At 42.7% G+C, this 22,383-nt stretch overlaps 1 protein-coding gene across 1 annotated transcript; it reads right to left on the bottom strand.

Moving 5' to 3' along the window:
* Positions 1 to 5,131: 5,131 nt before the first annotated feature.
* On the bottom strand, positions 5,132 to 5,800 carry LOC147979698 (uncharacterized). The gene has a single exon (XM_087515318.1). It carries the CDS (start codon positions 5,798 to 5,800, stop codon positions 5,132 to 5,134), a length of 669 nt encoding a protein of 222 aa, XP_087371444.1.
* Between the last annotated feature and the right edge of the window lie 16,583 nt (positions 5,801 to 22,383).

The following is a 22,383-nucleotide window of genomic DNA, read 5'->3' as shown; positions in this document are numbered from 1 at the left end:
GCTCGCTGGCTGGGCCGGTTGGGCTGTGGCTGGCCTGGCCGGTCGTTGAGGAATTTTTTTTGAATAAGACATGGGAAAATATAAAATATAACTAGAAAAGAAAAATACTTTTATATAGGACATATATATATATATATCAAAATAATCAGGAGAATAAATCCTAAATAGTGAACTATTTTTCAGAGGCAAAAACCAAAGTTTATAAAGTTTTTTTTTGAAAATTCCAAATAAATCCAAATTTAAATTCAAACTTTTGGCATTATTTTCTTCTGACATTTTTGGAGTGTCATTTTAGCTCCTATCATACTTTTGAACAAGTATTTGTCAGGGATTTTTGAAATGAAATTCAAATGCCAATTTCAATCCAAATTCAACAAAACTCAAATGCCTCTGAAAATTTCCAAATGTCACGCAATTCAAACAAAATTCATAGATGCTTAACTAATAATTGTAAAACATACCGAATGGAAAATTTGGGATGTTACAAACCTACCCACCTTAAGATGAATCTCGCCCTCAAGATTCGGGTTGGCTAGAAAATAGGTGCGGGTGGTCTCGACGGAGATCTTCTCCTCGCTCCTAGGTGGCTTCCTCCTCAGAATGATGACTCCACAGAACCTTGCAAAACTTGATGATCTTGCTGCGGGTAACTCTGTTCGTAGTCTCAAGAATTCTGACGGGTTTCTCCTCATAAGTTAGATCAGTGTCGAGTTGTATGGCCTCTAGGGGCACTGTTCTCTCAAAGGAATATTGGCCATCTCAGCATGGCATTTCTTCAACTAGGAAACATGGAAGACATCGTGAACTCCGAACAATCCTTCCGGCAATTCCAGCTTGTATGCAACTTCTCCTCTACGTTTGTGGATTTTGTATGGGCCAATGAACCTGGGTGCTAATTTTCCTTTAACACCAAACCTCTTGATTCCTCGAAGTGGGGACACACGGAGATATGCTCGGTCTCCTGCTTCGTACGTTACTTCCTTGCGTTTACTGTCGTCATAACTCTTCTGTCTCCACTGGGCTATCTTAAGCCTGTCTCGAATTAGCTTGACCTTCTCATCGGAGTCTCTGATAAGATCGGGACCAAAAAGTTTTCGGTCTCCAACACCATCCCACAACAATGGTGTTCTGCACCTCCTTTCGTATAGAGCTTCGAAAGGGGCCATCTTCATACTGGTCTGATAGCTATTGTTGTACGAGAACTCTGCGTATGTCAGATTGTCATCCCAGATAAATCCATAGTCTAGCACACAGGCTCTTAACATGTCCTCCAGAATCTAATTGACTCTCTCAGTCTGTCCATCTGTCTACGGGTGAAAGGCTGTACTAAACTCTAGCCTCATACCCAAATTTTCATGCAACTAATTCTAAAACTTTGAGGTAAATTGTGTTCCTCTATCAGACACGATACTCCTCGGAACTCCATGCAGACATATGATCCTGGTAATGTATATCTTGGCTAACTTAGCGCTGGTACATGTGGTATTCACGGGAATGAAATGAGCTACCTTGGTCAAGCGATCAACCACTACCCAGATAGAATCATAACCTGAACGAGTCCTGGTTAATCCTGTGATAAAATCCATTCCAAGTTTTTCCCATTTCTATTCGGGTATCGGCAGAGGTTGAAGTAACCCTGCCGGCTTCTGACGTTCCACCTTTACTCACTGACAAACATCACATACTGCTACGTACTCGGCAATATCCTTCTTCATACCTGTCCACCAGAAACTTTCCTTCAAATCTAGATACATCTTGGTGTTGCCTGGGTGAATCGAGTACGGTGAATCATGGGCCTCCTGAAGAATTAACTTCCTGACCTCTGGGTCATTGTGCACATAGATATGATCCTCAAACCATAAAGTTCCGTGATCATCTTCACGAAAACCTTTAGCCTTTCCGTTACTCATCTTTTCCTTTATCTCTGCAATTTCCTTGTCCGTCTTCTGGGCTTCACGGATTCTTTCGGTCAGAGTGGATTGTATATCCAATGTGGCAACAAACCCTCTTGGTAATATCTCCAGTCGTAGCTCCCTGAGATCATCGGCTAATTCCTGAGGTAATCCTCTAGCTATGAGGGTCTTCACATAGGTTTTACAGCTCAAGGCATCTGCTACAACATTTGCCTTCCCTGGGTGATAATGCAATCTCATGTCATAGTCCTTGATCAATTCAAGCCACCTCCTTTGCCTGAGGTTCAACTCCTTCTACGTGAAAATATAATTCAAGCTCTTATGATCCATGTAAACATCACAGCTATTTCCGACAAGGAAATGTCTCCAGGTCTTGAGTGCATGCACTACGGCTGCTAACTCCAAATCGTGTGTGGCATAATTCACCTCATGAGGTCGTAGCTGTCTGGAGGTATAAGCTACAACTTTTCCTTCCTGCATGAGCACTCCTCCGAGTCCTTGACGAGAAGCATCACAATATTCATGGTAATCCTAGTGTATGTCCGGCAAAATGAGCACTCGGGCTGTAACCAAACGTTTCTTCAGCTCCTGAAATCTGGCTTCACAATCCTCGGTCCAAACGTACTTAGTTTCCTTCTTCAATAGCTCTATCATGGGCTTAGAAATCTTGGAGAAATTCTCAATAAATCTCCGATAATATCCTACAAGTCCGAGAAAACTGCGGATCTCCTTGACTGAGGTGGGGGGCTGCCAGTTGGTGACCGATTCAACCTTGGTGGGGTCGAATGCTATTCCTTCTCCTGAAATAACACGTCCGAGGAATCCGACTTCCTTCAACCAAAATTCACATTTGCTGAACTTGGCATATAACCGATGTTCTCGGAGTTCTCCAGAACTAGACGCAGATGTTCCTTATGCTCTTCCTCGTTGTTGGAGGAAACTGATATGTCATCGATGAACACCACGACAAACTTGTCCAGATATTCCATAAATACCTTGTTCATCATGCTCATAAAATACGTAGGGGCATTAATCAATCCGAATGACATGACGGTATCCTCATATAAACCATACCTGGTGGTGAAGGCTGTTTTGGGTATATCATGTTCATGAATCTTCAACTGATGATACCATGATCGAAGATTGATCTTGGAAAATACCTTGGCTCCAACTAGCCGATCAAATAAGTCATTAATCATCGGCAGAGGGTACTTGGTCTTGATGGTCATTTCGTTCAATGAACAATAATCCACCACCATTCTCATGGTTCCATCCTTCTTCTCTACCAAAATAACTGGGGCTCCCCAAGGTGACAAACTTGGGTGAATATATCCTTTCTCCAATAATTTCTTGATCTGCTTCTTGATCTCTTCCAAATCATTCGGGGGCATTCGATAAGGTCTCTTGGATATTGGGATTGTGCCAGGTAATAACTCGATCAAAAATTCTATTTCTCTGTCAGGTGGCATTCTTGGTAATTCCTCCGAAAATATATCGGGAAAATCTTGCACTATGGGAGTTCCTCCTGAACAACACCCGTGAGGGAATTCACCTGATTCTTCATTGGTGTGCGTCTGGATACATACTTGATCCTCTTCTGCTTCGGAGTGGTGAGCAAAATCGTCTTGCGGGAACAATCGATGTTTCCTTCAAACTTTGTCAACCAGCCCATGCCTAGGATCACGTCCAATCCCTGGGATTCCAATACTACGAGGTCTGCGGGAAAAACATGATTTCCGATGCTGAGGGTCGAATGATAGCCTAAGCCTACTGTCATCTCTCCTCCTGGGAAAGTGACCTGAAGAGGGGTTCTAAGGGTTCTAGTGGGCAACCCATACTTTTCCACAACTACCCTTGATATGAATGAATGCATTGCACCAGAATCAAACAGTACCAATACTGGACGTGAATTTAATAAAAACTTACCAACCACAGTGTCTGGCTGATCATAGACATCCTCCACGTCGATGTGATTCACTTGGGCATGAGGAAAAGGATTGGGCTTCTTGGTTGATGAACTTCCATCGCCATTGCCGTTTCCATTTCCCCGCTTGTCCTCCGGACAATCGGTGGCATAGTGTCCTGTCTTCTTGCACTTGAAATAGGTGATATGACTCAGATCCTTCTGAGCCGGAGTGGGACGGTGCTGGTTGCCATTGCCTCCATTTCACGACTTGAAGTTGCTGTTGTTGTTGCAATTGTTCCCATTCCCTCCTTGGTTGTGTCCTCCATGGTTATGTCCTCCATGGGTGTGACCTCCCGAGTATGGGGTGTAGCGAGGCTTCTACTGAGCTCCCGAGTTGTATTTCCCCTCACTATACTTCCGCTTGCGGCTATCAATCTGCTGTTGCTTTCCTTCAAGGATGATGGCCTTGTCTACCAGCTCCTGGTAGTTATTGAAGGTGGCCACCATCAGCTGCATTCCCAGCTCATCATAAATTCCTTCGAGGAAGTTCTCCTGTTTTGCGACATCTGTGGCCACATCACCCGGGGCATAACGAGCTAACTAGCTGAATTCAACCATGTACTACCCACAGTACGATTTCCCTGGCGTAAGTTGTGGAACTCACGCTTCTTCAGACTCATGGCTCCAGCTGAAACATGAGCGGTGCGGAAGGCCTGCTGAAACTGATCCCACATGATGGTGGCAATGGGATAGGTGGTTGTGTAGTTATCCCACCAAGCGGATGCGGGTCCATCCAATTGATGTGCGGCAAAATGCACATTCTCAGCATACGTGCATCCAACAGTTTCTAGCTCCCTTCCGATCTTGAGAAGCCAATCATCAGCTACAATCGGCTGGGTGTTGCTAGAGAACACCGGCGGATTCAGCCTTAGGAACCGGGTCAGGTTGTCGACGGGGGGTGGTGGTAGTGGATTGTTGTTGTTGTTGCCTTGGTTATGTATGAGCATTTGCATCAAGGCATTCTACTGTTGGATCAGATGGGTGAGCTCCGGCGGGAAAGTGAATCCGAGGTCACGTCTCGGAGGCATCTGGTGTTTTGGAGTGGATGAGAAATTAGAATAGAACAAGGGTCTAATGAGAAAATAACACTACCCAAATGAATGCACAATCATAATCACACCAATCATTTATTCATTCATCTCAAACAAGGTTCAATCTTGGATTACAAAATATCACGACTAGTCGAAAATAATGACCTAACTGGTTGACAAAAATAAAATAAAATAACATGGCGGTCGACTGAATGTCTTCATCAGTTATCCTTGTGTCCTCTGGTGCGGCGCCTCCTCTTGCGGCTTCCTTCCGTGGAGCTCTCTTCATAATCCTGGTCATTGCTCATGAGGGGTCCATCATCTCCACTCGGGAAGAGGTCTTCTCCCTGGTCCATCTTTTCCTCAAGTGTGGCAATATATTTCTTCAGGTCCTCGATTCTATCCATAAAATGCTTGACTTCTTCTTCATGTTCAAGGAAGTTCGCGCGTGCTTTATCCTCCAGTTCCAGTTCATGGAACAACAGTATCCTGGCTACCTTCGAGCTTCGGCGGGTCTGGATTTCCTGGTTCCAGATGTGACTCTCCAAGTCTTGGACATATGAAAGAATGGAGTCGTCCTCCACGGTATGGATGATACCTCCATTCCTAGCTCTGCGAGAAATCATGGCGAGGTCTGATGGGTCCACCTCGGCCTTGTACTCTTCTTGGAGATGTCCAAGTGCATGATAAATCGCCATGTCTCTTCCGAGGATCCAAGTGAACTCAAAGTCGATGGGCTCTGAATATCCTCCAAAGGTCCTCCTTGGAATGTGCACCTTAATCCTGTAGCAGGTATCCGTCAGAAGTGCATTGGTAGGCTTCCTGATGATTGAGGGCAGAGCAATCTTCAGCTTCTTCACAATATGAACCAGCTTCTTGCCGAAAAGCATCGTCTCATCCGGCTGGCAAAACTCCGGTAGCAAAACTGGGGTGAACTCGGTGGCCATCTAGAATGTTGAAAATCGAAGAGAAGTCATAAATGAACAGGGGAGAATTACAAAATGATAAGGACAAAAAATAAAATAGTTTCTTCCTATGGATTTCCGATCCTAGGGGTTACGTCCTACGTTCAGCATGTGCTCTGAATACCATCTCTGTAGCGACCCGACCCAGAATCGGTCAAGTCTCTGTGTAGCTGTACCATCCCAAGATCATGCTGGCACACACAGTACATTGATGAAAAGATTCAAAGCCCAATCACACCTGAATTTATAACACGATTCACATATGAGTCTTTATTACATCATAATAAATTCGGCGGAAGGCCAACTCATGAGAAATAAACTAAATAAAGTTGCGGAAGCGTAGACGATAAGGTGAGTCCATCCGACTCCATAGGGCAATCACCGAGCGTAGACCATAGCCTCACTCCTGGTCGGAAAACTCCTCTGCAACATGAGATGTTGCAGCCGTGTAGGTCAGCATTTCGAATATGCCAGTCATAGAGAGAACAATAATAATTCTAACACTATATGCAATTTGGCTGTGGGGTTCTAAGTTTTATGTTTTTGCAAAAAAGCCAATTTTCCCTACAATAAAGGACTTGCTTGCAATTACTACAAAATGTTGGTTCTTAATGAGATGGTTCCGCCAACCAGTGTCTCATAACCAAAATCACTAATAACCCATCAATTAATTAATTATGTTCAGTGTTGAGATTTCCGAAATACTCCAATTCCAGAGGCTCATTTGTCTGTAATCGCGGACATAGCTAATCGATTAGGTTTCTACTCTGCAGAGTCTTGTGCACTTTACCCTCAAGAATCATTCCCTCCTTTCTGTCCTCGCACTGCCTGGTGTTTCAAGATAGGACGAACAAAACATGGCCTTCCGTAGAGTTCCTCCGGGCCACTGCCGGTGCCCATCCAATCCTACCGTTCTTCTACATCTTGTAGCATAGTCCGGCCAGATTCACGCCTAGGGTCGACCAAGCCAGAGCCCATAACGGCTTGCAGCTGCACATGTTAGCTTTCGGCCAAGGTGTATCCATCCGTCTCTTCGTGGCTGGGTGAAGCTTTCCGCAACATGTCATGGCGCTTCTCCATGCATCCCGGCCATCTGCTGGTTTCTTCAGGGAGCCCATCAACCATCCTCCACCCAGTAGTGAGTTTGAAGTCCATCTTGAGCTTGAAGTCATGGGGTCATCATCATCTTGACTCTCACATCTCCCTTATGAATCACTCAACCAACCCCGTCTATGAGCATAGCAAAATAAACTACATCGTCCCAGCCAATGGTAACAAAAGGATTTTGGGTCAACCTACCACATGATACTACTCAAGACTTATTCAATTTCTCCTACTACATGCATTGTGGGGAGGAATACTATTAATGCAATAAAACATAGGTACTGTAGAACATGATCAAATGACTTGCCTGGCTGACGGTCTTCGAACGCTAGTGACTCGTGATAGCAAGCTTCGCACTCCGGGAATTCTATTCGAAGCAAACAATTAACACATAAGCATACACCTATATTAACATAACAGCAAGCTATCGTCAAACACGCATAAACAATCAAACCAAAACCAAAGAAAACTCGAAGAACTCAAAACAAGGTTTTCATTACTTCAAGCAAACAACTAGAAAATAGATTTATCCTACTAAAACTTTCTTTAACAGAACCAAAACAAAAGTTTTGTTAACTAACAGAAAGGAAAACATAAAATAAATTTAATGCAGAAAGAAACGCATTAAAAGCTATTATAAAACTCCTTTTATGCCTAAAACAAAACTAGTAAGAAAATAATTATTTTTATTTTGCTGTAAATAAAAGTTCACATTCTAAAATTACAGAAATTAATCTGAAATAAATTATAATAGAGGTAAAATAAAATTTTAAAATAACTAGACAACAGAAAACAACAGCAAGCTAAAAAACTAAAAAAGCTTATTTTTTTGTAAAACTATTTTTAATAACGACTAAAAATACGCAAATAAATTCCTACTACTAGGCAAGGTCAAAACAAAGCAGTGAAAAAAACAATCACTAAAAAGGAATAATCCTAGCTCAATTTATAGCAGAAAAACTAATCTGACTAAAACTAATATAAAACAATTTTTAAAAACTGAAACATGGCCGAATCTATTTTCTACAGAAACTATAGGAAATTGGCAAACCGGAGAAAAAAAGAAATAACTAGAATATTAAATAACCTAAAAGATATAGATTTTACAAAAATGAAACTATTTTGTTAAAAACAGAAACGAAAAAAAACTAAAAAAAGAGATGGGTGCTACCGGGCTGAATTGGGTGGGATCTGGAACTATAATAGGCTCAGGCATCTTATAGGCTAAAAGTCTACGGGCTAAACAGAATATAACCCCTCGGCTGGTCTCACTAAACCGCAATTAAAATAAACCGATCTAACCGGGAATAAACCGAACAAAAACCTAACCATTCAGTACTTCTAATCTACGTCGTAGATTGCCGATCGAACGGTGGAGGGGGGGTCCGGTGGCTTACAGCATGGTCGACGGCGAGGTGGGCTCGGGCGTTGGTGGTGGAGGTGCTCTGGTGGTCTGGGGCAGCGGCGGCAACGTCGGGGCGATGCGGCGGAGCGAGGTGGAGATAGTGGTGGAGTCACTGGAGCTCGGAGGTGATTGAGACGATGAGTGTGACGTGATACAGAGTCCCGCGAACTGGAGCTTCGGTGGTCGATGGCGATGGTTGAGGCAACGCTGGTGGTTTCTGGGAGTCAAGAGGATGTCAGGGAGGTGCGGGTGGTTGAGAGGGTCGGCTGACAAGGTGTGAGGGCAGGGGCATCCTCACCGGAGTCGGAACGGGCGGCAGACTGCGGCGGCAGAGGCGAGGTTGGTTCGGCGGTGGCGCTGGCTGTGGTGAGCTTTTTGAGGAGGGGTTTAGGGGGAGTCGAGGTGTTGGGTAACGCAATAATTTCAAAAAAAATCCTACGCACACGCAAGATCATGGTGATGCATAGCAACGAGAGGGGAGAGTATCATCTACGTACCCTCGTAGACCATAAGCGGAAGCATTATGACAACGCGGTTGATGTAGTCGTAAGTCTTCAAGATCGATCGATCTAGTACCAAAGTTACGGCACCTCCGCGATCTACACACTTCAGCTCGGTGACGTCCCGCGAACTCACAATCCACTAGAGCTTCGAAGCAGAGCTTTATCAGCACGACGGTGTGATGACGGTGATAATGTTGCTACCGGAACAGGGCTTCGCCCAAGCACCGCTACGATATTACCAAGGTGGATTATGGTGGAGGGGGGCACCGGACACAGCTGAAGATCAATAATCAACTTGTGTGCCCATGGGGTGCCCTCGTATATAAAGGAGTGGAGGAGGGGGAGGGGGTCGTCCTCTCTAGGCACCCCCCAAGGGAGTCCCAGTCCCACCGGGAGTAGGATTCCCCCTTCCCTTTGTTGGTTTTGGGAGAGAAGGAAGGAGGACGAAGAAGGATGGAAAGGGGGGCCGCCCCCCTCCCAATTCGGATTGGGCTTGGGGGGGGGGTGCCCCCTCCTTTTCTTCTTTTCCCTCTCTTCCACTAAGGCCCACTAAGGCCCATATACCTCCTCGGGGGTTCTGGTAACCTCCCGGTGCTCCGGTATACTCCCAATTTCACACGGAACCATTCCGATGTCCAAACATAGGCTTCCAATATATCGATCTTTACGTCTCAACCATTTCGAGACTCCTCATCATGTCCGTGATCAAATCCGGGACTCCGAACTACCTTCGGTACATCAAAACATATAAACTCGTAATACCGATCGTCACCGAACGTTAAGCATGCGGACCCTACAGGTTCGAGAACTATGTAGACATGACCGAGACATGTCTCCGGTCAATAACCAATAGCGGAACCTGGATGCTCATATTGGTTCCTACATATTCTACGATGATCTTTATCAGTCAAACTGCATAATTATATATGTTGTTCCCTTTGTCATCGGTATGTTACTTGTCCGAGATTCGATCGTCGGTATCTCAATACCTAGTTCAATCTCGTTACCGGCGAGTCTCTTTACTCGTTCCGTAATGCTACATCCCGTAACTAACTCATTAGCTACATTGCTTGCAAGGCTTATAGTGATGTACATTACTGAGAGGGCCCAGAGATACCTTTCCGACAATCGGAGTGACAAATCCTAATTTTCATCCATGTCAACTCAACAAACACTATCGGAGACACCTGTAGAGCACCCAGTTACGTTGTGACGTTTGGTAGCACCCAAAGTGTTGCTCTGGTATCCGGGAGTTGCATGATCTCATAGTCATAGGAACATGTATAGTTATGGAGAAAGCAATAGCAACAAACTAAACGATCATCGTGCTAAGATAACGAATGGATCAAGTCAATCACATCATTCTCTAATGATGTGATCCCGTTAATCAAATGACAACTCATGTCTATGGTTAGGAAACATAACCATCATTGATTCAACGAGCTTGTCAAGTAGAGGCAAACTAGTGATACTCTATTTGTCTATGTATTCACACATCTACTAAGTTTCCGATTAATAAAATTCTAGCATGAATAATAAAGATTTATCATGATATAAGGAAATATAAATAACAACTTTATTATTCCCTCTAGAGCATATTTCCTTCACTCTCCCACTTTCACTATAGTCAATAATCTAGATTACATTGTAATGATTCTAACACCCATGGAGTCTTGGTGCTGACCATGTTTTGATTGTGAGAGAGGCTTAGTCAATGGGTCTGCAACATTCAGATCCGTATGTATCTTGCAAATCTCTATGTCTCCCTCCTTGACTTGATCACGGATGGAATTGAAGTGTCTCTTGATGCGCTTGGTTCTCTTGTGAAATCTGGATTCCTTTGCCAAGGCAATTGCATCGGTATTATCACAAAAGATTTTCATTGGACCCGATGCACTAGGTATGACACCTAGATCGGATATGAACTCCTTCATCCAGACTCCTTCATTTGCTGCTTCCGAAGCAGCTATGTATTCTGCTTCACACGTAGATCTTGCCACGACGCTCTGCTTGGAACTGTACCAACTGACAGCTCCACCATTTAATAAAAACATGTAGTCTGTTTGTGATTTAGAGTCATCCGGATCAGTGTCAAAGCTTGCATCGACGTAACCGTTTATGACGAGCTCTTTGTCACCTCCATATACGAGAAACATATCCTTAGTCCTTTTCAGGTATTTCATGATGTTCTTGACTGCTTTCCAGTGATCCACTCCTGGATTACTTTGGTACCTCCCTGCTAAACTTATAGCAAGGCATACATCAGGTCTGGTACACAGCATTGCATACATGATAGAGCCTATGGCTGAAGCATAGGGAACACCTTTCATTTTCTCTCTATCTTCTGCAGTGGCCAGGCATTGAGTCTGACTCAACTTCACACCTTGTAATACACGCAAGAACCCTTTCTTTGCCTGATCCATTTTGAACTTCTTCAAAACTTTAACAAGGTATGTGCTTTGTGAAAGTCCAATCAAGCGTCTTGATCTATCTCTATAGATCTTGATGCCCAATATATAAGCAGCTTCACTGAGGTCTTTCATTGAAAAATTCTTACTCAAGTATCCTTTTATGCTATTCAGAAATTCAGTATCATTTCCGGTCAACAATATGTCATCTACATATAATATCAGAAATGCTACGGAGCTCCCACTCACTTTCTTGTAAATACAGGCTTCTCCAAAACTCTGTACAAAACTATATGCTTTGATCACACTATCAAAGCGTATATTCCAACTCCGAGAGGCTTGCACCAGTCCATAAATGGATCGCTGGAGCTTGCACACTTTGTTAGCACCTTTTGGATCGACAAAACCTTCTGGTTGCATCGTATACAACTATTCTTTAAGGTATCCATTAAGGAATGCAGTTTTGACATCCATTTGGCACATTTCATAATCATAAAATGCAGCAATTGCTAACATGATTTGGACGGACTTAAGCATCGCTACGGGTGAGAAGGTCTCATCATAATCAACTCCTTGAACTCGTTGAAAACCTATTGCAACAAGTCAAGCTTTGTAGATAGTAACATTACCGTCAACGTCAGTCTTCTTCTTGAAGATCCATTTATTCTCTATGGCCTGCTGATCATCGGGAAAGTCAACCAAAGTCCATACTTTGTTCTCATACATGGATCCCATTTCAGATTTCATGGCCTCAAGCCATTTTGCGGAATCTGGGCTCATCATCGCTTCCTCATAGTTCGTAGGTTCATCATGGTCAAGTAACATGACTTCCAGAATAGGATTACCGTACCACTCTGGTGCGGATCTTACTCTGGTTGGCCTACGAGGTTCGGTAGTAACTTGATCAGAAGTTTCATGATCATCAGCATTAGCTTCCTCACTTACTGGTGTAGGAATCACTAGAACTGATTTCAGTAATGAACTACTTTCCAATAAGGGAGAAGGTACAATTACGTCGTCAAGTTCTACTTTCCTCCCACTCACTTCTTTCAAGAGAAACTCCTTCTCTAGAAAGGATCCATTCTTAGCAACGAATATCTTGCCTTTGGATCTATGATAGAAGGTGTACCCAACAGTCTCCTTTGGGTATCCTATGAAGACACATTTCTCCGATTTGGGTTCGAGCTTATCAGGTTGAAGCTTTTTAACATAAGCATCGCAGCCCCAAACTTTAAGAAATGACAACTTGGGTTTCTTGCCAAACCACAGTTCAAAAGGTGTCGTCTCGACGGATTTAGATGGTGCCCTATTTAACGTGAATGCAGCCGTCTCTAAAGCATAACCCCAAAATGATAGCGGTTAATCAGTGAGAGACATCATAGATCACACCATATCTAATAAAGTGCGGTGACGACGTTTGGACACACCATTACGTTGTGGTGTTCTAGGTGGCGTGAGTTGCGAAACTATTCCGCATTGTTTCAAATGAAGTCCAAACTCATAACTCAAATACTCACCTCCACGATCATATCATAGAAACTTGATTTTCTTGTTACGATGATTTTCCACTTCACTCTGAAATTCTTTGAACTTTTCAAATGTTTCAGACTTATGTTTCATCAAGTAGATGTACCCATATCTGCTCAAATCATCTGTGAAGGTGAGAAAATAATGATTTCCGCCACGAGCTTCAATATTCATTGGACCACATACATCAGTATGTATGATTTCCAATAACTCTATTGCTCGCTCCATTGTTCCGGAAAACGGAGTTTTAGTCAGCTTTCCCATGAGGCATGGTTCACAAGTACCAAGTGATTCATAATCAAGTGATTCCAGAAGTCCATCAGAATGGAGTTTCTTCATGCGCTTTATACCAATATGACCTAAACGGCAGTGCCACAAATAAGTTGCACTATCATTATCAACTCTGCATTTTTTGGCTTCAATACTATGAACATGTGTATCACAACTATCAAGATTTAGTAAAAATAGACCACTCATCAAGGGTGCATGACCATAAAAGATATTACTCATATAAATAGAACAACCATTATTCTCTGATTTAAGTGAATAGCCGTCTCGCATTAAACAAGATCCAGATATAATGTTCATGCTCAACGCTGGCACCAAATAACAATTATTCAGGTCCAAAACTAATACCGAAGTTAGATGTAGAGGTAGCGTGCCGATGGCGATCACATCGACTTCGGAACCATTTCCCACGCACATTGTCACCTCGTCCTTAGCCAATCTTCACTTAATCCGTAGGCCCTGTTTCGAGTTGCAAATGTTAGCAACTGAACCAGTATCAAATACCCAGGCACTACTACGAGCATTAGTAAGGTACACATCAATAACATGTATATCAAATATACCTTTCACTTTGCCATCCTTCTTCTCCACCAAATACTTGGGGCAGTTCCGCTTCGAGTGACCAGTTCCTTTGTAGTAGAAGCACTCAGTCTCAGGCTTAGGTCCAGACTTGGGTTTCTTCACTTGAGCAGCAACTGGCTTGCTGTTCTTTTTGAAGTTCCCCTTCTTCCCTTTACCCCTTTTATTGAAACTGGTGGTCTTGTTGACCATCAACACTTGATGCTCTTTCTTGATTTCCACCTCCACAACCTTTAGCATTGCGAAGAGCTCAGGAATCGTTTTATCAATCCCTTGCATATTATAGTTCATCACGAAGCTCTTGTAGCTTGGTCGCAGTGATTGAAGAACTTTGTCAATGACACTATCATCAGGAAGATTAACTCCCAGTTGAGTCAATTGGTCGTGGTACCCAGACATTCTGAGTATATGTTCACTGACAGAACTATTCTCCTCCATCTTGCAGTTGTAGAACTTATTGGAGCCTTCATATCTCTCAATCCGGGCATTTGCTTGAAATATTAATTTCAACTCCTGGAACATCTCATATGATCCATGACGTTCAAAACATCGTTGAAGTCTCGGTTCTAAGCCGTAAAGCATGGCACACTGAACTATCGAGTAGTCAGCTTTGCTCTGCCAGGTGTTCATAACATTTGGCATTACTCCTGCAGCGGGTTTTCACCTAGCGGTGCTTCCAGGACATAATTCTTCTGTGCAGCAATGAGGATAATCCTCAAGTTACGGACCCAGTCCGTGTAGTTGCTACCATCATCTTTCAACTTAGCTTTCTCTAGGAATGCATTAAAATTCAACGGAACAACAGCACGGGCCATCTATCTACAACAACATAGACATGCAAAATACTATCAGGTACTAAGTTCATGATAAATTAAAGTTCAATTACTCAAATTACTTAAGAACTCCCACTTAGATAGACATCTCTCTAATCATCTAAGTGATCACATGATCCATATCAACTAAACGATTCCGATCATCACGTGAGATTGAGTAGTTTTCAATGGTGAACATCACTATGTTGATCATATCTACTATATGATTCACTCTCGACCTTCCGATCTCCAATGTTCCGAGGCCATATCTGCATATGCTAGGCTCGTCAAGTTTAACCCGAGTATTCCGCGTCTGCAAAACTGGCTTGCACCCGTTGTATGTGAACGTAGAGCTTATCACACCCGATCATCACGTGGTGTCTCGGCACGATGAACTGTAGCAAAATAAGATGCAAAACATCACATGCAATCAATATAAGTGATATGATATGGCCATCATCATCTTGTGCCTTTGATCTCCATCTCCAAAGCACCGTCATGATCACCATAGTCACCGGCTTGACACCTTGATCTCCATCAAAGCGTCGTTGTCGTCTCGCCAACTATTGCTTCTACGACTATTGCTACCGCTTCGTGATAAAGTAAAGAAATTACATGGCGATTGCATTTCATACAATAAAGCGACAACCATATGGCTCATGCCAGCTGCCGATAACTGTGTTACAAAACATGATCAACTCATACAATAAAATTTAGCATCATGTCTTGACCATATCACATCACAACATGCCCTTCAAAAACAAGTTAGACGTCCTCTACTTTGTTGTTGCAAGTTTTACGTGGCTGCTATGGGCTGAGCAAGAACCGTTCTTACCTACGCATCAAAAACCACAACGCGGTATAGTGATTGCTTTTTGATCTTCAAAAAGAACCATGTTCATTGAATCTGATTCAACTAAAGCTGGAGAAACATACACCCACTAGCCACCTGTGTGTGAAGCACGTTGGTAGAACCAGTCTCGCGTAAGCGAGCATAATGTTTGTATGGGCCGCTTCATCCAACAATGCCGCTGAATCAAGAATCAACTAGTGACGCCAATCAATGTGTATATACCCACGCCCACAACTCCTTTGTGTTCTACTCGTGCATATAACATCTACGCATAAACTTGGCTCTGATGCCACTATTGGGTAATGCAGTAATTTCAAAAAAATTCCTATGCACACGCAAGATCATGGTGATGCATAGAAACGAGAAGGGAGAATATCGTCTACGTACCCTCGTAGACCGTAAGCGGAAGCATTATGACAACGTGGTTGATGTAGTCGTACGCCTTCACGATTGACCGATCTAGTACAGAAGATACGACACCTCCGTGATCTGCACATGTTCGGCTCAGTGACGTCCCCTGAACTCATGATCCAGTAGAGCTTCGAGGGAGAGATTCCTCAGCACGATGGCGTGATGATGGTGATGATGTTGCTACCGGAACAGGGCTTCACCTAAGCACCGCTACGATATTACCGAGGTGGATTATGGTGGAGGGGGCATCGCACACGGCTAAAGATCAATGATCAACTTGTGTGTCCATGGGGTGCCCCCTCCCCCGTATATAAAGGAGAGGAGGAGGGGGAGGGGGCCGACCGCTCTAGGCTCGCCCAAAGGGAGTCCTACTCCCACCGGGAGTAGGATTCCCCACCTCCCCCTTCCCTTTGTTGGGCTTGGGGGGCCCCTCCTTTGCTTCTTTTCCCTCTCTTCCACTAAGGCCCAATAAGGCCCATATACCTCCTAGGGGTTCCGGTAACCTCCCGGTGCTCCGGTATACTCCTGATTTCACCCGGAACCATTCCGATGTCCAAACATAGGCTTCCAATATATCGATCTTTACGTCTCGACCATTTCGAGACTCCTCGTCATGTCCATGATAAAATCCGGGACTCCAAACTACCTTTGGTACATCAAAACATATAAACTCGTAATACCGATTGTCATCGAATGTTAAGCGTGCAGACCCTACGGGTTCGAGGACTATGTAGACATGACCGAGACATGTCTCCAGTCAATAACCAATAGCGGAACCTAGATGCTCATATTGGTTCCTACATGTTCTACGAAGATCTTTATCGGTCAAACCGCATAATGATATAGGTTGTTCCCTTTGTCATCTGTATGTTACTTGTCCGAGATTCGATCGTCGGTATCTCAATACCTAGTTCAATCTCGTTACCGGCAGGTCTCTTTACTCGTTCTGTAATTCTATATCCTGTAACTAACTCATTAGCTACATTTCTTGCAAAGCTTATAGTGATGTACATTACTGAGAGGGCCCAGAGATACCTCTCCGACAATCGGAGTGACAAATCCTAATCTTGATCCATGCCAACTCAACAAACACCATCAGAGACACCTGTAGAGCGCCTTTATAATCACCCAGTTACGTTGTGACGTTTGGTAGCATGCAAAGTGTTCCTCCGGTATTCGGGAGTTGCATGATCTCATAGTCATAGGAACATGTATAGTTATGGAGAAAGCAATAGCAACAAACTAAACGATCATCGTGCTAAACTAACAGATGGGCAAGTCAATCACATCATTCTCTAATGATGTGATCCCGTTAATCAAATGACAACTCATGTCTATGGTTAGGAAACATAACCATCATTGATTCAACGGGCTAGTCAAGTAGAGGCAAACTAGTGACACTCTGTTTGTCTATGTCTTCACACGTGTACTAAGTTTCTGGTTAATACAATTCTAGCATGAATAATAAACACTTATCATGATATTAGGAAATATAAATAACAACTTTATTATTGCCTCTAGGGCATATTTCCTTCACGAGGGAGGAAGGGTGTTGGTATTTATAGGACAACTTTCTTGGGGAGGAGGTCAAGTCGTGCTAGGGTTTTGAGAGGGGCACAGACGTCGAGGGTGTCGGGCGCGAGCGAGATGCGCGGGTGTGGCCTGCGGGAGGAGGCAGACGGGGTGGTGTCGATGCTTCACTGAGAGAGGGAGAGAGGAGAGGGATCGGGTGACTGAGGGGAGAGGGGTTCGGGCGCGGGCGCATTGGGCTGGCCGCTCGGCTCGCTGGCTTGGCCGGTTGTGCTGTGGCTAGCCTAGCCGGGCGCTGAGGTTTTCTTGTTTCTTTTTTCTCTTGAATAAGACAGAGGAAAATATAAAATATAACTAGAAAAGAAAAATACTTTTATATAGGACATATATATATATATATCAAAATAATCAAGAAAATATATCCTAAATAGTGAACCATTTTTCAGAGGCAAAAACCAAAGTTTATAAAAAGCATTTTTTTGAAAATTCCAAATAAATACAAATTTAAATTCAAACTTTTGGCATTATTTTCTTCTGACATATTTGGAGTGTCATTTTAGCTCCTCTCATAGTTTTGAGCAAGTATTTGTCAGTGATTTTTGAAATGAAATTCAAATACCCATTTGAATCCAAATTCAACAAAACTCAAATGCCTCTGAAAAACTCCAAATGTCACTCAATTCAAACAAAATGCATAGATGCTTAACTAATAATTGTGAAACATACCGAATTGAAAATTTGGGATGTTACATAGGTTAACCCCGATGGGTTTCAGAATATTTGGGAATTTATAGTGCAAAGAAGGGGTGCAGGAGGTCACCGAGGTGGGCACAACCCACGTGGGCGTGCCAGGGGGGCCTGGCGTGCCCTGGTGGGTTGTGCCCCCCTCGGGGCACCCCCAGGTGCTACTCTGGCCCATCGGGAGTCTTCTGGCCCATAAAAAATCCACAAAAAGTTTCGCGGTGTTTGGACTCCGTTTAATATTGATTTTCTACGATGTAAAAAACAAGCAAAAACAGCAACTGGCACTGGGAACTAGGTCAATAGGTTAGTCCCAGAAAATAATATAAAGTTGCTATAAAATGATTGTAAAACCAAGAATGATAATATATTGACCAGAATACTTCATAAATTATAGATATGATGGAGATGTATCATTGTGAACTTATTCTAAATTTATATTGGTGTTATATCTACTCTATTCCAACTTCTCCATGGTTTATACTCTCTGGTACTACCCATAGATTCATCAAAATAAGCAAACAACAGAATGAAAAGAGAATCTATCAAAAACTGAACAGTCTGTAGTAATCTGGAAACTTTGTATACTTCTGTAACTCCAAAATTCTGAAAAATTAGGACAACCTGGGCAATTTGTATATTAATTTTATGTAAAAAGAATCAGTATTTTATCAGCTTGTGTTAAAAATGAGAATTGTTTTCCTGAGCGCAAAAGTTTCTGTTTTTCAGCAAGATCAAATCAACTATCACCATAGACCATCCCAAAGGTCTTACTTGGCACTTTATTGAAACAAAAGCTATAAAACATGATTAATACAATAGCCTAATCATGTGAAGACACAAAAATAGTAGGGTTAAATATTGAGTTGTCTCCCAACAAGCGCTTTTCTTTATTGCCTTTTTAGCTAGGCATGATGATTTCGATGATGCACTCATAAAAGATAAGAATTGAAACATAATGGGAGCATCATGAAGCACATGTCAAGCACATTTAAGTCTAACCCACTTCCTATGCATAGGTATTTTGTGAGCAAACAACTTGTGAGAGTAAGAATCAACTAGCACAGGAAGGCAAAACAAGCATAACTTCAAGATTTTCAACATGTAGAGAGGAAACTTGATATTATTGCAACTCCTACAAGCATATATTACTCCCTCATAATAATTTTCAGTAGCATCATGAATGAATTCAACAATATAACCATCACATAAAGCATGATTTTCATGATCCACAAGCACAATAAATTAATTACTCTCAACATAAGAAAATATATTCTCATGGATAATAGTGGGAGAAAACTCAACAAAATAACTATCATGTGAGGCATAATCCAATTGAAAATTAAAATCATGATGACAAGTTTCATGGTTATCATTATTCTTTATAGCATACGTGTGATCACAATAATCATCATAGATAGCAACTTTGTTCTCATAAGCAATTGGAACCTCTTCCAAAATAGTGGATTTATCACTAAATAAAGTCATGACCTCTTTGAAACCACTTTCATCAACATAATCATCATAAACAGGAGGCATGCTATAATCATAATAAATTTGCTCATCAAAACTTGGGGGACAAAAAATATCATCTTCATCAAACATAGCATCCCCAAGCTTGTAGCTTTGCATATCATTAGCATCATGGATATTCAAAGAATTCATACTAGCAACATTGCAATCATGCTTATCATTCAAAGATTTAGTGCCGAACATTTTAATGCGTCCTTCTTCTAATACTTTGGCACAATTATCAGAATCCTTATTTTCATGAAAGACATTAAAAAGATGAAGCATATGAGGCAACCTTAATTCCATTTTTTGTAGTTTTCTTTTATAGACTAAACTAATGATATACCAAGAAACTAAAAGATTCGATTGCAAGATCCAAAGATACACCTTCAAGCACTAACCTCTCTGGTAACAGCGCCAGAAAAGAGCTTGATGTCTACTATGCAACTTTCTTCTTGTAGACTCGTGTAGGGCCTCCAAGCGCAGAGTTTTGTAGGACAGTAGAAAATTTCCCTCAAGTGGGTGACCTAAGGTTTATCAAACCGTGGGAGGCGTAGGATGAAGATGGTCTCTCTCAAACAACCCTGCAACCAAATAACAAAGAGTCTCTTGTGTCCCCAACACACCCAATACAATGGTAAATTGTATAGGTGCACTAGTTCGGTGAATAGAGGGTGATACAAGTGCAATATGGATGGTAGATATAGGTTTTTAGTAATCTGAAAATATAAAAACAGCAAGGTAGCAAGTGGTAGAAGTGAGCGAAAACGGTATTGCGATGCTTGGAAACAAGGCCTAGGGTTCATACTTTCACTAGTGCAAGTTCTCTCAACAATGATAACATAATTAGATCATATGGCAATACCTCAACGTGCGACAAAAGTCACTCCAAAGTCACTAATAGCAGAGAATAAACGAAGAGATTATTGTAGGGTATGAAACAACCTCAAAGTTATTCTTTCTGATCGATCTATTGGGCTATTCCTATAAGTGTCACAAACAGCCCTAGAGTTTGTACTAAAATAACACCTTAAGACACACATCAACCAAAACCCTAAGGTCACCTAAATACTCCAATGTCACCACAAGTATCCGCGGGTTTGATTATACGATATGCATCACACAATCTCAGATTCATCTATTCAAACCAACACAAAGAACTTCAAAGAGTGCCCCAAAGTTTCTACCGGAGAGTCAAGACGAAAACATGTGCCAACCCCTATGCATAAGTTCATAAGGTCACAGAACCCACAAGTTGATCACCGAAACATACATCAAGTAGATCACGTGAATATCCCATTGTCACCATAGATAACCACAGGCAAGACATACATCAAGTGTTCTCAAATCCATAAAGACTCAATCCGATAAGATAACTTCAGAGGGAAAACTCAAATCCATTACAAGAAGGTAGAGGGGGAGAAACATCATAAGATCCAACTATAATAGCAAAGCTCACGGTACATCAAGATTGTGCCATATCAAGAACACAAGAGAGAGAGAAAGAGAGAGAGAGAGAGAGAGAGAGAGAGAGAGAGAGAGAGAGAGATCAAACACATAACTACTAGTACATACCCTCAGCCCCGAGGGTGAACTACTCCCTCCTCGTCATGGAGAGCGTCGGGATGATGAAGATGGCCACCGGTGATGGTTTCCCCCTCCGGGAGGGTGCCGGGACAGGGTCCCGATTGGTTTGTTGTGGCTATAGAGGCTTGCGGCGGCGAAACTCCGGATCTAGGGTCTGTTCTGGGGTTTTTGGGATTTATAAGAGGCGTTGACGTCAGGAACAAGTCAGGGGGGCCACGAGACGATGACAAGGATGGGGGGCGCGCCCTAGGGGGCGCCTTTGATACGTCTCCAACTTATCTATAATTTATGAAGTATTCATGCTAATATATTATCGTTCTTGGATGTTTTACAATCATTTTATAGTAACTTTCTATCATTTTTTTGGGACTAACCTATTGGCCCAGTGCCAGTTGCTGTTTTTTGCTTCTTTATTACATCACGGGAAATCAATATGAAACGGAGTCCAAACACCGTGAAACTTTTTTTTGGATTTTTTATGGACCAGAAGACCATCAGTGGGCCAGAGAAGCACCTGGGGGGTGCCCCGAGGGGGGCACAACCCACCATGGCACGCCTGGGGGCCCAGGCGCGCCCAGGTGGGTTGTGCCCACCTCGGTAGCCTCCTGCACCCCCTCTTTACCCTATAAATTCCCAAATATTCCAAAAACCCTCGGGGTTAACCTAGATCAGAAGTTCCGCAGCCGCAGACCTTTGTAGCCACCGAAAACAAATCTATACCCTGTTCCGGCACCCTGTCGGAGGGGGGATCATCTCAGGTGGCCATCTTCATCATCCCGGCGGTCACCATGATGAGGGAGTAGTCCACCCTCTGGGCTGAGGGTTTGTACCAGTAGCTATGTGTTTAATCTCTCTCTCTATTATGTTCTTGAGATGTCACAATCTTGATGTATCGCGGGCTTTGTCAAAATAGTTGGATCATATGGTGTTTTCCCCTCTCTATCTTGTTGTGATGAACTGAGTTTTCCCTTTGATATTTCATTTCATCAGATTGAATACTTTTATGGATTTGAGAGCACTTGATATATGTCTTGCATATGAACACTCGTGGTGACAATGGGGTATCGGATTGATTCACTTGATATAGGTTTTGGCACTCAACTCGCGGATTCCTGAGGTGACATTGGGGTAATCTACGCATAGGGGTTGATGCACGTTCTTGTCTTTGTTTCTCCGATAGAAATCTTGGGGCACTCTTTGAGGTTCTTTGTGTTGGATTGAGTATTATGAATCTAAAATTATTTGGTG

This window comes from Triticum urartu, chromosome 3A (assembly GCF_056163025.1).
Source record: "Triticum urartu cultivar PI428250 chromosome 3A, HENAU_Tu73, whole genome shotgun sequence".
NCBI lineage: Eukaryota > Viridiplantae > Streptophyta > Magnoliopsida > Poales > Poaceae > Triticum > Triticum urartu.
The sequence above is the reverse complement of the archived record's forward strand: the minus strand, read 5'-3'. Positions and strand labels throughout refer to the sequence as shown.